The following is a 17,477-nucleotide window of genomic DNA, read 5'->3' on the forward strand; positions in this document are numbered from 1 at the left end:
TTTGTTATAGATTTTTGCCACGGGAACCCCAGATCTCCGTTCATTGAACAGCTGCCTCACAACATGTGGATTCTACACCAGAAACTTTTTCCTCAACCTACTGATATTCTTAGCCTTCCCTGGAGTGGGGGTGTGTCCACCATGCTTAAGTTCTGCCCTCTGAATAACCCATTCCCCACGTTCATTAACATTTGCATACACATTCACGGGACATTGAACATTCTTACTCCTCCTCTTCACACCCACATCTTCATCCTCAACTGACTGAGCATCAGCCACTAAACTAACCTCCACCTTCTTCCGCTTCCTATCAGGAAACCCAAAGCATTCACACGTCCACAAACAATTCCTTCTCAATTTTGCATTAGGCCCTTTGCCTACTTTACACGCACTGGTACGAACTACCCCAAATCCATTTTGCTTCCCATATTCCCTAAAATATTCATCAAGTTCCTGCCATGACTGGAAAACCATCCCAATTGCAGGAGGAGGAAGACCAACATCCACTTCAATATACTCTTCTATCTCAAGTGATATTGCAACACTACTAAATCCTTTCTTTGGAGTCTTATAAGACTCTTCACCAACCACAACCTTTATTTAAACAAAAATAATTGATAACCATAAACATATTCCAGGGAACTATAACAAATAAAAACATAAACAAACACCAAAACCAACAACTATTCAATCTTCTTTACCAATTCATTACCCACAACATACCAATCTTCACCACAACATAATAACATTAACTACATACAAAATGCTAATACAAAATGAAATGCTACCACTACCAATTTCAATTTTCCATTTCAATTTTCAATTCCAATGATTTCAATTTCAATTTTAATTTTCGACTCCAATTGAACCCTATATTTAATTTCAATTTCAATTTCAATTTTCGACTCCACTTATTGCCTAATTTACAGATTAACACAGTCTTAACAATAACTCACATTGTTATCACACATTCTTAGCTCAATTTCAATTTTTCGACTCCACTCATTAAACCCTAAAATTTCAGCAATTTATCTACTTCCAGATAGTGTTGATTACCCCTTTCAACAACTCCCTTAAAGCAGCACTGTCACACGCCTCTTCGGCCTGACCTCCTCCTCCGGCGCCTACTCCTTCTCCTCCACCCTTCACCAGATCCAGCACCAGAACATCATCATCGTCGGTGTTACTAACGACAGCTACGTCGTTAGTAACACCATCCATTGGATTCGCCTAAATTCGACACAATTAACAGATTTTTTTTTTTTGAGCTCACGAGTTTTTCCCAGCCTCTCCCATGGTGTTATCAAATTTCGCCTTTTAGGGGAAGATGGGAGAAGGCTGAGTTTTTTGCTATTCCAAAAATTCTTAAAGTATTTTAATCAGATGTCACTTTCCTTCTTTTGGGACCACACCATTCTAATTTTTATTATACCGTTTTCTTTTTCCTCCAGAAACCACCACCGTTTTACTTTTTTTCCACTTATTTGCAAAATTGCCATTGAGAGACACTTCCCATTTGTCTCACAACCCTGGATTTATATTTCCTGTCTGAGTGAAGCCACTTTTTCGACTTGGGGGCCCACATAATGGTTAGTTTCTTCTTTTAATATTTCCCTTTGCCACTATTTCATTTATTTGCTGCAAAAGTAAGAGAATTTGGAGAATGTTTAGAGAATTTTTTTAGGACTGTTGGTCGTTAAAATTGAAGTGAGTAAAAAAATCGACGAAACGGGTTTATTAAAAAGAAGAAATTAGCCATTACACGAATGTAAATTCTTAGGTACATGCTTATGCAGCTAAGCTAGTTGCATCACCCCTCAAACGCAGTTATTACTTAATGAAACGCAGTAGCAGCTTTCTTCCTTGAAATTTCTTAATGATCTTCTTGCAGTTTTTCACTTTGCTTTTTCTTTGTTTTTTCCATCCTTTTTTATGATTCTCTTTCATCTCCTTCATAATAATAATAATTTTGCTCTCAATTTTCTCTCTCCTATTTCATTAGTATGTTCTCTCTCCTCTTTCTTCTCTTCATTTGACATTTTCTATCTCCTCTATTCTTTGCATTATTAATCCTATGAGATCATCAATGAAGGTTATTTTTTGCGTTGTTTATAACTAGTTTTAATTAAGTTAGATTTTGGTTGAGCTTGTAATTGTTTCTGAATTTATAATTTGATGAATTATTTGATGAGTTTCGATTTTCTCTTGATAAATTGGTTTTCTGATTTTATAATTTTGATTCATTTGTATTCTGATTTTGATGCAAATATTAATTGAATTGTTTAATTTGTAATCATTTTGTCTCCCCCCCCCCCTCTCTCTCTCTCTCTCTAGATTGTCAATCGTGTTACAAATCAATAATTATTTTCTCTATAATAAATCAATAATTATTTTTTCTATGATGAATCAAGATTAATTAGATTATATTCAATTTTTTAGAGTTTGAATAATTACAATTGAAATTGAGTACAATTTCTGTAAAAAAAAAAAGAAAATGAACACGTAGTGATATAAAAATGAACATCTAGTACAAAATGAACATTTAGTACACCAAATATGAATATTTAGTAAAAATGAACATATTTCAACAATTTGTTATATATTTATTTTTCGTTAATAATTATATTCAATGAATTTGAACCTATATAAAAATCATGTTCATTTTTAATATCATAAATGTTCATAACTTTTTTTTGAAATGTTCAATTTTTTATACTAAATGTTCATTTTTTTTAAATGTTCATTTTATTAGGTTGAAAGTTGAAATATAAATAGCCCTTTTTAAAAAAAAAAATTATGAATATATGCATTTCAGAAAATGAGCATACGTATTCAAAATATAAACATATGCATTAGTTCAATTTTTGAATGCGTATGAACATAAGCATTTTAGAAGGTGAACATATACTTAAAAAATATGAACTTATGGATTTCAAAAAAGTGAACATATGCATTTAAGAAAGCGAACATATACGTAAAAAAATATGAACATATACATTTCAAAAAAGTGAACATAAACATTCAAAATATGAACATAAGCATAAACAGACAGAATGAGAACATTTTATGAACATTAAGAATATCACAAACTATTGGGTGCGTCCACCCACACCCAATGTTTGGTGCGGCCAATCTTCATTTTTCGCCTTTTCACTTTTCTTCTCCTTGAAAATCGGAAAATTGAACCTTTCTCTCTCCTCTTTCTTCTACCAATTTGCAATTTACTTGGAAGCAATTATGGGCTTGCAATTTTGCACTACTAATTTCGCATGCAAATTGCTATTTGAAATTCACGATTTGCAATTTGAAATTCATGATGTGTGAAGCTGCTGCTGGTGGTTGTGGGAATTGATGCAGTGAAGATGTTGTGACTGATTGTGGAATTTGCTTCTGGTGGCGATTCGGTGCAGGTGATGGTTTGATGGTGGTTGTGTGCTGCTGTTGTTGGAGTTTGGTGGTGGCTCAATTGCGGGCTATGAGGGAGTGTATGAGGTGGCCCGGTGGGATTTGCGGTTGCTATTGGTGGTGCGATTTGGTGTTGGTGAATTGGGGGAATAGGGGAGTTCGCTTAGTGGTGGTGGATTGTGGTGGCAGCAAGTGCGGAGGAAGGAGTAAGAGTGAACTTTGTTGAGATGGTGGTAAGGGGTGGCGGCAGGGGCGGAGAAAGGAGTGAGAATGTGGTTGTGGTTGTGTTGGTGGTGGGTAGGGGCTGCGTAGGATTAGCAGAAAGAGAAAGAATGCATGGGGAAGAGAGAAATGGCCATTTTGTGAAGAAGACAACATTATATCAGCCAACACTGTTATATTATGTTGTTAATTACTCCTATATAAGACAACAAATGACCCATATTAGCCAATAAAAATAACATATAAGCCGATTGATATCTAATAATATCAGATATTAATAAACGTATCACCTAACAAAAGAAATCTATGAGCCAACAAAAGATATTTATTTGCTAACAAGAGGAGTATATCAGCCAACAAAAGGTACTTATCAGCTAACAAAAGGAATATATATCAACCAACAAAGGATGCATATCAGCCAACAAAAGGATGAAATTAGCAAACAAAAGCAACAGTTAAGCAAACAAAATAAACATATAAGCCAACAATTAAAATATACATATCAGCTAACAAAATAAATATATCACCCAACTAAAAAACATATAAGCTAAATTATGTCTGATATTAGCCAACAAAAGGAAAAAAAAATATTAGTCAACAAAAGCAAAATATTAGCCAACACAAAAACCATATCAGCCAACACATAAAACATATCAGCCAACGAGTAAAATATATCAGCCAAACCTCTCGCACCAAACTGTTCGTGAATCCGTACGCACGCAATACTTTCTCTAAGAGTATTTATCATATGAACAACAAATAGTAATATTATGAACATTTCAAAACATTTTATAAAATAAGATATCCGTTTGATTTCACTAAATTTTTTAACAATTTCAATAAAATTTCGAACAACAAAGTATCGAACAATATTCAAACAAAAATAAGTGATATTCACATAAATTCAAAAAAAAAAATAGTGATATTCACAACCTTTTATTGGGAGATTCCGTTTGATTTTTCATCTCTTCTCGAATATCCATAGTGTTTTCTTAGATTTTAAGTGAGATAAAATCATAGAGGAGAGAGAATGAACTTTATTTGATTGTCAAAGAGAGAAAATTACAGTAAGGATAAATTGAATTTAGAAATTAGATTTTAAAATGACTAAACGATTTTTTTGAAAAATTATATTTAAAAAAATATGGTGGTTGGAAAGTGACGGTTTTTCGTAAACTTTGTGTGTGTGAGCTGCATTTTTGTTTGGAACGCATTTGTAATTGGGCAGGGAAATTAGGCTTCTTAATGGGAGCTAGAATAGCTGCTTAGACCAATTGTTATGTGAACCCCTAGGTCGGCAAAATAGCTGGACTTGAACAATGGGTGATGACATCTATTTTTTTTTTTTATTATTTTTTTTTAAAGAAATGGTTATTATGTAAAGTATTCAAAAAAGGGCAATTGCTTCTAATCAGGGCATTTTGAGGGGTGATTATTTACAAAATTTCCAACAAAAATTGAATTTTGTTAGACAATTCTAATTATCTAACCGGTACAGTCATGTTGACTTACTACTCAGACGCCACCAATTTTCGTTACATAATCTTGAAAACTCAAAAGTACATCAATGGCCCCTAATTGCAAAACATTAAACGGCACATCAACAACATAGAATTTTCACAGTAGTAACTGACTGTACGGAAGCAAACGCAAGAGACTATTCAACAAAAATGTTCATCAGAATTTGAAACAAGGATATTATTTACTCAGTTGGCATCATAAAGGTCCTATCTAAATAGTTGATCTGTTCTTTGTCCTACAAGAAATGCACAGACTTTAGCAGGATGTAGCTTCCACCATGTATAGTAGATTCTTCGACTCAAATGTTAAATCTTTGAGGCACACTGTCAAAATCGTCGAAGTCAAAGCGTTGCCGTTCTTTCCCAACCTAGGCCAGTCATCCATATCATTTAGTTGCAGTGATGGACTAAGGTTAGACCAGCATATTCACACAGACTAAGACATCAAATTTACCTTTGCCAAGTACAGTGGATCACACGAAATCTGTTCATCTACAGAAGCTAGTTTCTTTGATAGAGCCATTATCCTTCAAAAGAATTTCAGGAGTTATTGACAAGCATTTTATGAACTAAATGACAGTTCAAATCCCTACATTACAACAGTAACCTAGGGAGATAAGCCTGAAAAACAAATAATATCTTAGCATAAACTAATAGACACCAGAACTGTGCAGTGCCAGCACGATAGCAACTACAAATTTCAGCAGTTCAGCTACTCCCCTTCATCATTTCATAGTGTAAAATTTCAGCCAACCAAAACTATAGAGGCATAATACCAAAAACAAAACTATAGAGGCAATAACATGTAACGACCAGCAATGATCTACTGATACCAACTCAAACAACTGTGACATTGGACAAAATCACAAAAATATACATAATTTGAAGAAAATACCTCTGAATGGAGCTATCTATGTGTTCAATCATCTCACATGTTTTATACTGTTCTGGGTCCTCGAGGAATCGAACCATTCCATCTTTCTGGTTGATTGTAGCATAAATATGACCGTCTTGAATCTGATAAAAAGAGATTACTAGTGTTTGAATGAATAAATACATAAGAAAGCTTACAATAGATAATTTATTTTTGATGACCTACAAAAACTAAAGATGTTGGTGATAACTGACAAGCCAAGCATCACAAATGATAACAGCATAATAGAGTAGCAATGTCTATAATGTCCACAGCCATTAAGGCTCCAGAATTGGATAAATAGTCTAATTTACCATTTGAAGTACATGAATCTCTGCTTCCTTGGGACTGTTCAATTGCACTGTATTGGCTATATCTTGAAGAGATAAAGTCAAGTATGTTTGAGTCAATCTCTGGATATTTCTCTTATATATGGATGAAACAACCTGCTTCACCAATCCAAGGTTGTTATCCTGGAAAACAGATAGAGAAAAGGTTTGTAAAGTTTAGCCCGCTTCCCACTGATCAAGTATATAATGAAGACTAGCCCACAAGTCACAATATTAATAACTCACCCCTTCAAACCTGTCCTTGTTCACCTGAACAAATGTCTCTAGCTCAGCGGTATTCCCATTGCTGTAACTATTTACTAGTTCAAGGTACACCTGCATTCAGGTAAACGCGACGAATTTCACTGATGTAATATTGTGCAACACTATATTTCAAGATTATCAAATGCATTTAACATTAGAAAAAAGGAGCACGCTTCCTAAGCCAAAGAGTACAAAAGCAATACTGTATATGAAAGCAAACTTTAAACAAAAAAGGGCCAATGATGCACACAAGGACTAGTGTTATAGACAAAAGATAACTGACTCATGACACTCCAATCAGGAGCTTTGTGACAGAATATGTAGGCTATCAAATCAATGATAGCAAAATTTGATACAACATAATAAATCAGCTCAAAAATGTATTATAACAAGTTAAATTCAGGGCTCATTCGTATTCTTTTTTTATTCTGTTTTTCTGAAAACTAAAAATAAGAAACAAGAAAAAGTAGTTTGTATTTGTTGTCAGTTTTCAAAATTGTGATATAAATTTGACTAATTTTCATTTTTTCACAAAATCATATCATATGGCACATCAATCATACTACAGTGATACCGAATGAACTCTTAAATTCCATGTTCTAGTTCATCAATCATACTTAAATACTAAAATGTTGCGCTTCTTCACTTCAACTTATTTTAAAACTTTTTACTTTATTCTTCTCAGAGTTCGATAAAAACTTCTAGTACTTAATACTAAACATCTTATCTGCACACTCATAATAATTATGATAATTGCATATTTGGAAAGTATGCAGAGTGAAGAATGTAACAAGATCTCACTTAATAATTCTTCTAATACATTAGTATAAAAATACGGTCAAAGCTTAGTCAGATAATTACATCAGCTCAGACTATGAAATACCAGACTTCAATAAAATCAAATCTGAACACTAGTTATTTCAGGTGGAGAACAAATTCATTATCACCCTCTCGCTGTTAGGTTTAAAAAACATGTCCAGGCACCAGGCAAACCAAGGCATGGTCAGGGGTATCATGCAAAAAGCTAGACAGCTCGTGCTTCTAAGCTTCCTTTCCCAAGGCAAAGCACCTAGGCTGTCTTTTGTTCATATGTGAGAGAGAGGGGATATGACTTGGAAACAAATATTGAAGATTTATAAAAAAAAAAAAAAAAAAAATAATAATAATAATAATAATAATAATAATAATAATAATAATAATAATAATAATAATAATAATAATAATAATAATAATAATAATAATAATAATAATAATAATAATAATAATAATAATAATAATAATAATAATAATAATAATAATAATAATAATAATAATAATAATAATAATAATAATAATAATAATAATAATAATAATAATAATAATAATAATAATAATAATAATAATAATAATAATAATAATAATAATAATAATAATAATAATAATAATAATAATAATAATAATAATAATAATAATAATAATAATAATAATAATAATAATAATAATAATAATAATAATAATAATAATAATAATAATAATAATAATAATAATAATAATAATAATAATAATAATAATAATAATAATAATAATAATAATAATAATAATAATAATAATAATAATAATAATAATAATAATAATAATAATAATAATAATAATAATAATAATAATAATAATAATAATAATAATAATAATAATAATAATAATAATAATAATAATAATAATAATAATAATAATAATAATAATAATAATAATAATAATAATAATAATAATAATAATAATAATAATAATAATAATAATAATAATAATAATAATAATAATAATAATAATAATAATAATAATAATAATAATAATAATAATAATAATAATAATAATAATAATAATAATAATAATAATAATAATAATAATAATAATAATAATAATAATAATAATAATAATAATAATAATAATAATAATAATAATAATAATAATAATAATAATAATAATAATAATAATAATAATAATAATAATAATAATAATAATAATAATAATAATAATAATAATAATAATAATAATAATAATAATAATAATAATAATAATAATAATAATAATAATAATAATAATAATAATAATAATAATAATAATAATAATAATAATAATAATAATAATAATAATAATAATAATAATAATAATAATAATAATAATAATAATAATAATAATAATAATAATAATAATAATAATAATAATAATAATAATAATAATAATAATAATAATAATAATAATAATAATAATAATAATAATAATAATAATAATAAAAGATTGGTTAAAGATTATATTTCAAATTACTCGCCTGTTAAGCCACACTTGAAATCCTTCATAAGTAATCACTTTTATGAACATTAAGTTTTACAAAAAGTCATCGAAGCCATATTCCTTGAATATTCATATAACCTCAAGTAAAAAGGACAGCCAAGTCCAACACCATGACAATTACATAATCATAGCATCAACGTCAAAGCAGTGTTTATATAGGGCTGGCAGGAAAAGAACAGGTACCTCTGTTTCCTCTGTTTGGTTCAATGCCCCTTTATTTCAAAAAAAAAAAAAAGCATTGAACTCCTCCCAAACCTCATGAATCTCACTTCTACCTCAGCCAGTCAGCCCAACAACTCCCAAAAATCATACTGTAACTTGCATTCTCTAAAGACTTCCCTCCAAAAATAATCCATATTGTTTCATGCTCTAATGACCTTTCCTTCATTGTCTGGAAACCACTAGTTGTTATCTCTTTGGCATCTAGGAGCATTATTAATCAAATTATCATCATATCATGTCCGATAAAAGCAACAAAACCATGACTTTAGACCATTACCATCATGTTGTTTTTCCTTTCTCTGTTCTTATAAATCAATTTTGAATTGATTGTGGTGGTTAGGACGTATTCATGGTAACACAAGAAAAGTATCAACTCAAGAAAAGAGTACAAAGAAAGTACTTGCATACTACAAACAAACAAACCAAAAAAAAAAAAAAAAGAACCACAACACACATAATGATTTTATCTCTACAAATGGGAGCATAATGCACATTACATGAAAGAGCTCCAAATCCTATTCCCAAAGTTGAAAATATGTGAAACAGAAGGATCTGATTTTACCCAGTGGCTAGCTCATTTGGTCTTTCCTTGATAAGTTATTAGGCTACATTAAGTGTTTAAGGCATGCCTTAACACTTGGAATTTGTTTCAAAAGCTGATTTATTATATGGGTCCTTGTAAGTCTTTTTTTTTTTTTTTTTTTTTTTTCCTTTTTCTTTTTATTTTCCTTCGTAGTGTGTTAATTTTTTGCAGCATATTAAGGCCTTGTCCGTTTAACCTAATAATAAGTCTTAGGACAATTAGGTTCAAGTTCAAACTAAGTCTGAAAAAGAGTTACCAAGAGTTCATTTTTACTACTACGTCCTTAAATTACATTCAAGTTAAAGTTTATCTCAGGGCAAATAATTCTACACAATGTCAACAAAGTGCTAACAGATTCAGATAAGTTCAGATGCAGAAAATTTAATGCAAAAAGAACAAAGCCTTATTTTTGAAGCAAGATTAGATAAAACTCAATTTCCGGAAGTTCACCGTTGATAGAAGAGGTTCTATGTCACAGTTATGTTCCAGTTATGACAAAACCCCATTAAAATAAATCGGAGATTAGAGGTGAAATTCAAAACTCAACTTAAAATTTAAGGTGTTTGGCAAGGTAGGGGATTAGGTAGAGGTCAGTGACAAGGGTAGTGGTTGTCAAATGACACAAAAAAAAAACCTATGACGCAAAAAATTGTAAGTAGTGGCGCAACATTTCTCTACCATCCATTTATAGCTTTCTTCCTTCATGTAGTATATCAGTAGTTTCTTTGGCATTAGTCAATAGGTTTGATTTATGTATAAAGTTATTTTAATGTAGATTAAAATATGGCACAACATGAAAATTTTATAAATATTGTTGAACTTTATTGTGGTCAATATTTAAAATATTACATTAAGTATTGTCGCTTACTTTTTCCATCATTTGAAAGAGTGTATAGTACACATTAATTGTTCATGCCATCTCCTATCGTAAAGTCATGATTGTATAAGGTATTATTAATAATTTCTTGAAAGCTAGAGAGGATAACAAGATTATTGTAAAAATACATTAATTTTGACTAATGATTATTATGCGAAAACAATGTAGTATATTAAGTATACGAATATCATTACCTTTACACACCTTTTTAATGTTTGACTTTATTATTGAAAAAAAAAACAGATGCACTATGTTTTGAATTTTAAAAAAAAAGGTAATATTGAATACAACCATAAATTTGTAATCAAATTTAAGTGATTTTTCTAAATGGATCTATGATTGTTATTGTCGCTTAGTTATCGACCACTACTTTACCAAACACTGTTACTATCAACTGCTCTTTGACAACTAGTTGACAGCTACCCACTCCTCCAGCAACTACAAACCACTCAAAAGCTAGAACCTAACACCTAAAGCTAATTTTGCAGATTAAAACCATAGCGTGGACCTGTAGTCAAATATCATGTACTGTGACTGAAGGTGGCAGGTGAAGCATCAGCAAGTTATGAAAAATGTCTTTCCCTCTCCCTTCCCCCAACCCCATAATCATTGAATTCTTGTCAATAGAACAAAGGATGCAATTTCTTTACTCATGTGCTTAACATTACCTGAGTTAGATTCTTGATACTCCTCTGAACAACCGTAGATGTATACTTAGGAAAATGAGTGTTGAACTGCCACCAGACATGTAATTGTCAAAGCTAGCACCTTGAAATCTAGATTCCAGGTATCAAAGAAAGAAATGCAAACCCACTAATTTACAGAGATAAGTACCTGCCCATGGTGGATTAGTGAAACCAATATGTACTTTTTGTATGCTTCAACAGCTATTGCATTTAATGTAGACATGGGAGCAGTAACAACCTGCAAAAAATATTGTAATAGCACAATAATCACAGGGACTAAGAGAATAAACTGTGCCTTAAACCTCATCATGCATAACATGAAATTTAAATTTACAGAATAAAAGCAATTTTCATAAGTTGAGAAATCAGAAATAATATAGGACTCTAAGTCAAAGAAAAAAACTCACATTGCGAAGAAGCTCCAATGCTTTCTCAAACTTCTTAAGTCCAATACAGATCATTCCCCTACCATTACAAAATCAAAATAGTCGGTTCATCACAATTCAACAATCTAATTTGATTGAGGTGGGTGATTTTCAATCACAATGAAAGCTCAAATAATTTCAGCTTTTATATCCAACAAAATCTCCAAGTTAATAATATAATGAACAAAAGTAATGCAAAGAAAAATTAAAGGGGTAAATATAAAAAAATAATAAAAAATAAAATAAAAAATAGCTTTTATATTCAACACAATGTCAAAATCTCCAATCTAAAAATAGAAATTAACAAAAGTAATGTAAAGGAAAATAAAGAGGCACTTGTTAACAATAAATCTGAAAAAGCAATTTCCCTTTCAGATGGGAGGGTACACCATAGAAGTTCCCAAGTCCAGTGGAAAAAGTAAATAATTTCATCTTCATAATAAAACTACATTCAAAACAAACATAAGGAAATCTGATGTCTGACATAACTAGTCAAAGTCACTTTGAGTACCTCAATCTGCAGAAAGAAAGATAAAGCTTAATAATGAATATGATAAAAATTTGGAAAGCATCTCTGCAAATGGTTTTGATTTTTTTTTTCTTCCCTCATGTTGGCCAATTAGGACCTTAGTGTAATCATATATCCTCCATTCTTTTTTAATTGCAACATTAGGGTTTTCAAGCTTGCCAACACATATTTTCTACCATCAATGCAACCTCAATAATTTATACCAAATCTAGAAATTCAATTCTGAGCATAACAGTATAGTTGAAGCTTTCATTTCATCAGGCACCACCAGTAACACTATAATCAGTGTAAGATTGATTTTCAAAGTTAAATTGCCTAGGAACTAGGATGTGATTCTCTATTCTCAATTCACAATCTCAAATTCTTAATCAAGATAAGGTTGCCATGACTGCATTATCTCTAGAATGCCTTAGTCCATATATATATATATATATATATAATCCTACAGAGTTCCCAACTTTCTAGATCCTTAAAATGCATAATGTACCTGCTTTTGTTTCCTATCTTTGGTACGAATAGTTAGTCATTAATTCATAAAGTTTCATGGTAAGGGACAAGGCGAAACCAAATTATGTTAGAGAAGCATAGAGATAGAACAAGGTGAACAAAATTCAAGACCACTGATATTAGCAACTCACCCATAGTAACAATAGAGAAAAAGATCCCTGGGCTGGTCAACCTCAAAGACATCATCTTCTAACACGGATAGACCACTCTTATAGCACTTTGCTAATATACAGAGAAGAAGAAAGTCAGGGTGCAGAGTAGTCAGATGCTCAGAAGAAGGGCGAATTTTACGGATGGCAGTCAGCATTGGGGCAACACCTCTCATGGGGGCCTCAAGGACTATAAGGTGGTCCTTAAACCTCTTGCAGATACTAATAACTGCCATAGAAAAGTTTCAAATAGTCAGATTATAGCTACAAGACTACCAAGTTATGACTAAATATATATCCTTATATAAATACGTACACTTATGTTGTGCAAGTTGGATCTGCTCAGCAAGGCAAGAACTAATAAATCTAGCCACTAATAGAACCACCTCATTAGCTCCATCTCTTGATACATAATGTGTATAAGCATCCCTGTAAATTACATAGATAAAATCTAAGATTATCAAGATTATGCTTGAGAAAAGGGAGATTACATGTGTGAATAAGGCATCATACACATAGGTACCGCCATATCACTAAACATTAAAAAAATGATAAAAACAATAAATTCATACAGTACCCAGCTAACTTACAAACATGTTAGGTACTAAAAAAGACATGGTTGAAGATAAAATGTGGTAAAGAACCACCAACACCAGCTTTTGCACATCTTTTCTAGAACTACATAAAGTGATCCTCTGGATACTTGGCATTAACAAATCCAAGAGGTTGGTTCTGGATTCATATAAAAAGGATGGTTTTCAGAAACAGCAATAAACACTCTGCCCCCTGGCCCTAGCCAATTGCCAGGAGATGTCAGTGCATTTCACAAAATATTCCTCCCATGATTAACTTAATTTCTATCACTAAGAAGCCATTAGGCATTAATAAACATATATATAGGTTAAAAATCAATTGTCAGCTTGAATTAAAATCATAAGAGACCAAGCTAGGGTTTCAGAGAAATAGCTAGGGTTTTATTGTAAAATCCTCACTTTGGTCCCCACCCTATATATTTTTCTTATACTATGTGCCTAAGTAACAAAAGAAATATTGTTTACAACAAAATTGCTTCTCTATAGAGCAATATGTCAAGGAATTACAAAGATTATCATTAGCATGTGAATGTAAAGTCAGGGATGAACATAAAATTGCTCTTGAATAACCTAGATAATAAGATTGCAAATCAAGTAGAATTGCAACAAATTTTAGTCGTTTGATGAGGCATGAACTTTGGCAAACAAAATTGAAGGACATTCGAACAAATCCAAAAGCCTATCCAAAAAAAAAAGGTCTCAAGCTCTAGTGGATTCATGGAAATTAGCAACTCCGAGTCTCGACCTTAACACAAGGACAATTAGCTATAAAGGATAAACAATGCTTCAGGTGTAAAGGACATGATCATATTGCTCAGCAATGTCGAGCATAGAAAGAAACCTCAAAGGATTACCAAGCTTTAATGATGCGGCAAAGGAAGAAAAGGAAGAAGAGGCTTGTGTTCTTACTTTGTACAAGACACCACATATTGGGTTTGATAATGGAAAGGATGTTCTCAACTATTGTGGCAGGTGGAAAGGACGAGGCTTGGCACGTGAAGATTTTGAGGTCTTTACACATGGAAACGACACTACTTGAAGAGAATTGGTAGCGAGAGAGCTTGTTCTGCACAAGTTTGGTGAATGGTAAGCTTTGCTCGACGATTGAGGATAGGGGATAATGTCCTAATGCTATAGCTAGTACAAGGTACAGAAGGACTTGGGATTGCCTACTCGTGATACTCAATTGGTCGGATGAAGATGGTGGGATTTTGATTATAAAGCAAGCGTTGGTAGCTTTTAATTAATTTGGCGATTATAAAAAGTGGTTTGGTTTTATCTGATTCCAATGATAGGATACAACATCCCGATGCGTCCTTCATAAGATTGGAAAGTTTTACACCATTGCACGGATAATGTTTACGAGGTAAAGGTGGAAGCTAACCGATTTCGTTTATCATCAAACAAATATGAGCCGAAATTGGTCTTAACATTCAAAGGTTGAGGTCAAATGCTTATGCTTTGATAGAACTCCTAACAATGTGGTCACAAGAAAATAAGAGCCACCGCCTGTCCCCTAACCCCCCCCCCCCTCTTCCCCGGCCAATGGGATAATAGCGTCAACAGGGAAACTCGCAGTCAGATTATATATATAATTGTAACCCTTGCCAACGCAAAAAATACTACTTCCTCCTTTTCAAAAAAATTGCAACACTTTGACAGAGGAAGTATATAATCATGACGATAGTAGAAATTCTAAAAAACACATAGCATATATAAAAATCATCCCTGAATTAATTGTGGTGACGCATGAAAAACTAATTATGACTACTTCATTCCAACAATAATTAAAAAAAATATAGCAAGATTCATATGAAACAAACTCAAAACATGCTAAATTTACGAACAATCATATCAGTAAAAAATAAATACTAAGTACAATAACACGATGTCATCCTTCAATCTCATCGCAAAACTAATTGCACACAAAATAAAATAAAGTTGGAAATAGAAAGGGGCTTACAATAAGTAGAGATAACCGAGCGAATGCACAGAAGGATCGAGTTGATGAAGAAAAGGAGCCAACCGAGAGGAATTGTGACGAAGAGAGTCTTCAGCTTGTTTGAGGAAAAGGTGTAGTTGATTCAAATCTCCTACGCTACCAGATAGCCCTTGGATTTGCGCCACCAGCTTCTCCACCGCATCCATGCCGACTGTAGGGGTTCGCGAGCATCGTATAGTGAGAGGAAAAAACAATTTCATATAGTATTATTACAAGCAAATTTGATTTATTTATCAACTTAAGGTCAAACAAATCACATAAATTTAGGGAAAAAAGGTCCAATTTCATAATTCCGTCCTAACAGTAACGAAAAATTATCTAATTTCATATTCAATTATCTCGAAAAATACATATATGGAATTCAGAACCAATAGTTGAGATTTATGATGTTTTAATCTAAGAATTTAGAACCAATAGTTGAGATTTACGAACCCTAAACTTAAAGCACTGATGATTAAATTAGATTAGATAAAATATAAACTCTAGATTGTGAAATTGATATGATGGTAACAACAACAAACATTTTACCTTAGAAGCTGGTTCAATGGGGGATACAACGGAGAACGTGAACTGCGCTTCAATGGAGAACGTTGAGTGCGCTTCAATGGAATAACTGCGAGAGGCAGGAATAGAGCCCTGTTAAAAGCCACGACCCGCCACAGTTATAAATGGGTTAGATCCGTCTAATAAAAATAAGGCCCGTTCTTTAGAGCTACTCGGATCTGCTGAAATCTGTTCTGCTCTGCTCTGTTTAAAAATAATAAATTATAATAATAATGATAATTAATATTTAATTATTATAATAATAATTAATATTTAATAATAATAATAATAATAATAAATAATAATATTTAATATAATAATATGAAAAATTAAATATTTAATAATAACAATAATAAATAATTAATATTTAATAATAATATTATTATTAAAATTAATATTTAATGATAATAATAATAATAATTAATATTTAATAATTATAATATTAATAATGATAATAATTAATATTTAATAATTATAATATTAATAATAATAATAATTAATATTTAATAATAATAATAATAATAATGATAACAATATTTTCTCAAAAAAAAATGATAATAATAGTAATAATAATACTTACTATTATTATTATTATAATAATTGATTTTTTATAACAAAAATTAATATTTAAAGATAATAACTAATATTTAAATATAATAATAATTTTTAATAATAATAATAATAATAAAAATAATAATTAAATAATATTTAATAATAAAAATAATTATTAAATAATATTTAATAATAATTATTATAATAATAATAATTAATATTTAATAATAATATTTAATGATTATAATAATAATGCGATAATATTAATAATAGTAATAATAGTAGTGGTGGTGGTGGTGGTGGTGGTGGTGGTGGTGGTGGTGGTGGTGGTGGTGATGATGATGATAATAATAATAATAATAATAATAATAATAATAATAATAATAATAATAATAATAATAATGAAATCTGCTCTGCTCTACTAGGCTCGGCTCTGCTCTGCTGAAATCTGCTCTACTCTGCCCAGAAGCTCAAAAGAACAGGGCCTAAATGGGGCGGGATGATCATCTGATTATGGGGCGGGATGATCGTCTAATTATGGGGCGGGATGATCGTCTAATTATGGGGGCAGGGCGGGCTTTATAAGTAAGGTCTCGTTCACTTCACCTTATTTTTGCTGAACTGAAATTATTTTTATTGCAACAAAATTATATTTGCTGAACTTAAATAATTTTTTACTGAACTTAAATTTATTTTACTGAACTGAAATTTTTGCTGAACTGAAATTATTTTTATTGATTTTCTATTATAATTCTTCTTTAAGAAAACTGAATTTTACTGAACTGAACTTATTTTTACTGAACTGAAATTATTTTTACTGGAGTGAAATTA

General features: G+C 30.7%; 1 protein-coding gene across 1 annotated transcript; it reads right to left on the reverse strand.

The window, feature by feature from the left end:
- Positions 1-5,187: 5,187 nt before the first annotated feature.
- Positions 5,188-16,210, reverse strand: LOC145572273 (COP9 signalosome complex subunit 3-like). Its single transcript, XM_081631271.1, has 12 exons — positions 16,080-16,210; positions 15,513-15,702; positions 13,273-13,385; positions 12,939-13,185; positions 11,754-11,811; positions 11,495-11,584; positions 11,329-11,394; positions 6,636-6,725; positions 6,375-6,533; positions 6,043-6,164; positions 5,602-5,674; positions 5,188-5,515 (listed from the first exon to the last, which is right to left on the reverse strand). The coding sequence occupies exons 2-12, from the start codon at positions 15,695-15,697 to the stop codon at positions 5,447-5,449; spliced, it is 1,272 nt and encodes a 423-aa protein (XP_081487397.1). The 5' UTR covers positions 15,698-15,702; positions 16,080-16,210; the 3' UTR covers positions 5,188-5,446.
- Between the last annotated feature and the right edge of the window lie 1,267 nt (positions 16,211-17,477).

The sequence above is a fragment of the Chenopodium album genome, chromosome 12, assembly GCF_948465745.1.
Source record: "Chenopodium album chromosome 12, dcCheAlbu1.1, whole genome shotgun sequence".
NCBI lineage: Eukaryota > Viridiplantae > Streptophyta > Magnoliopsida > Caryophyllales > Amaranthaceae > Chenopodium > Chenopodium album.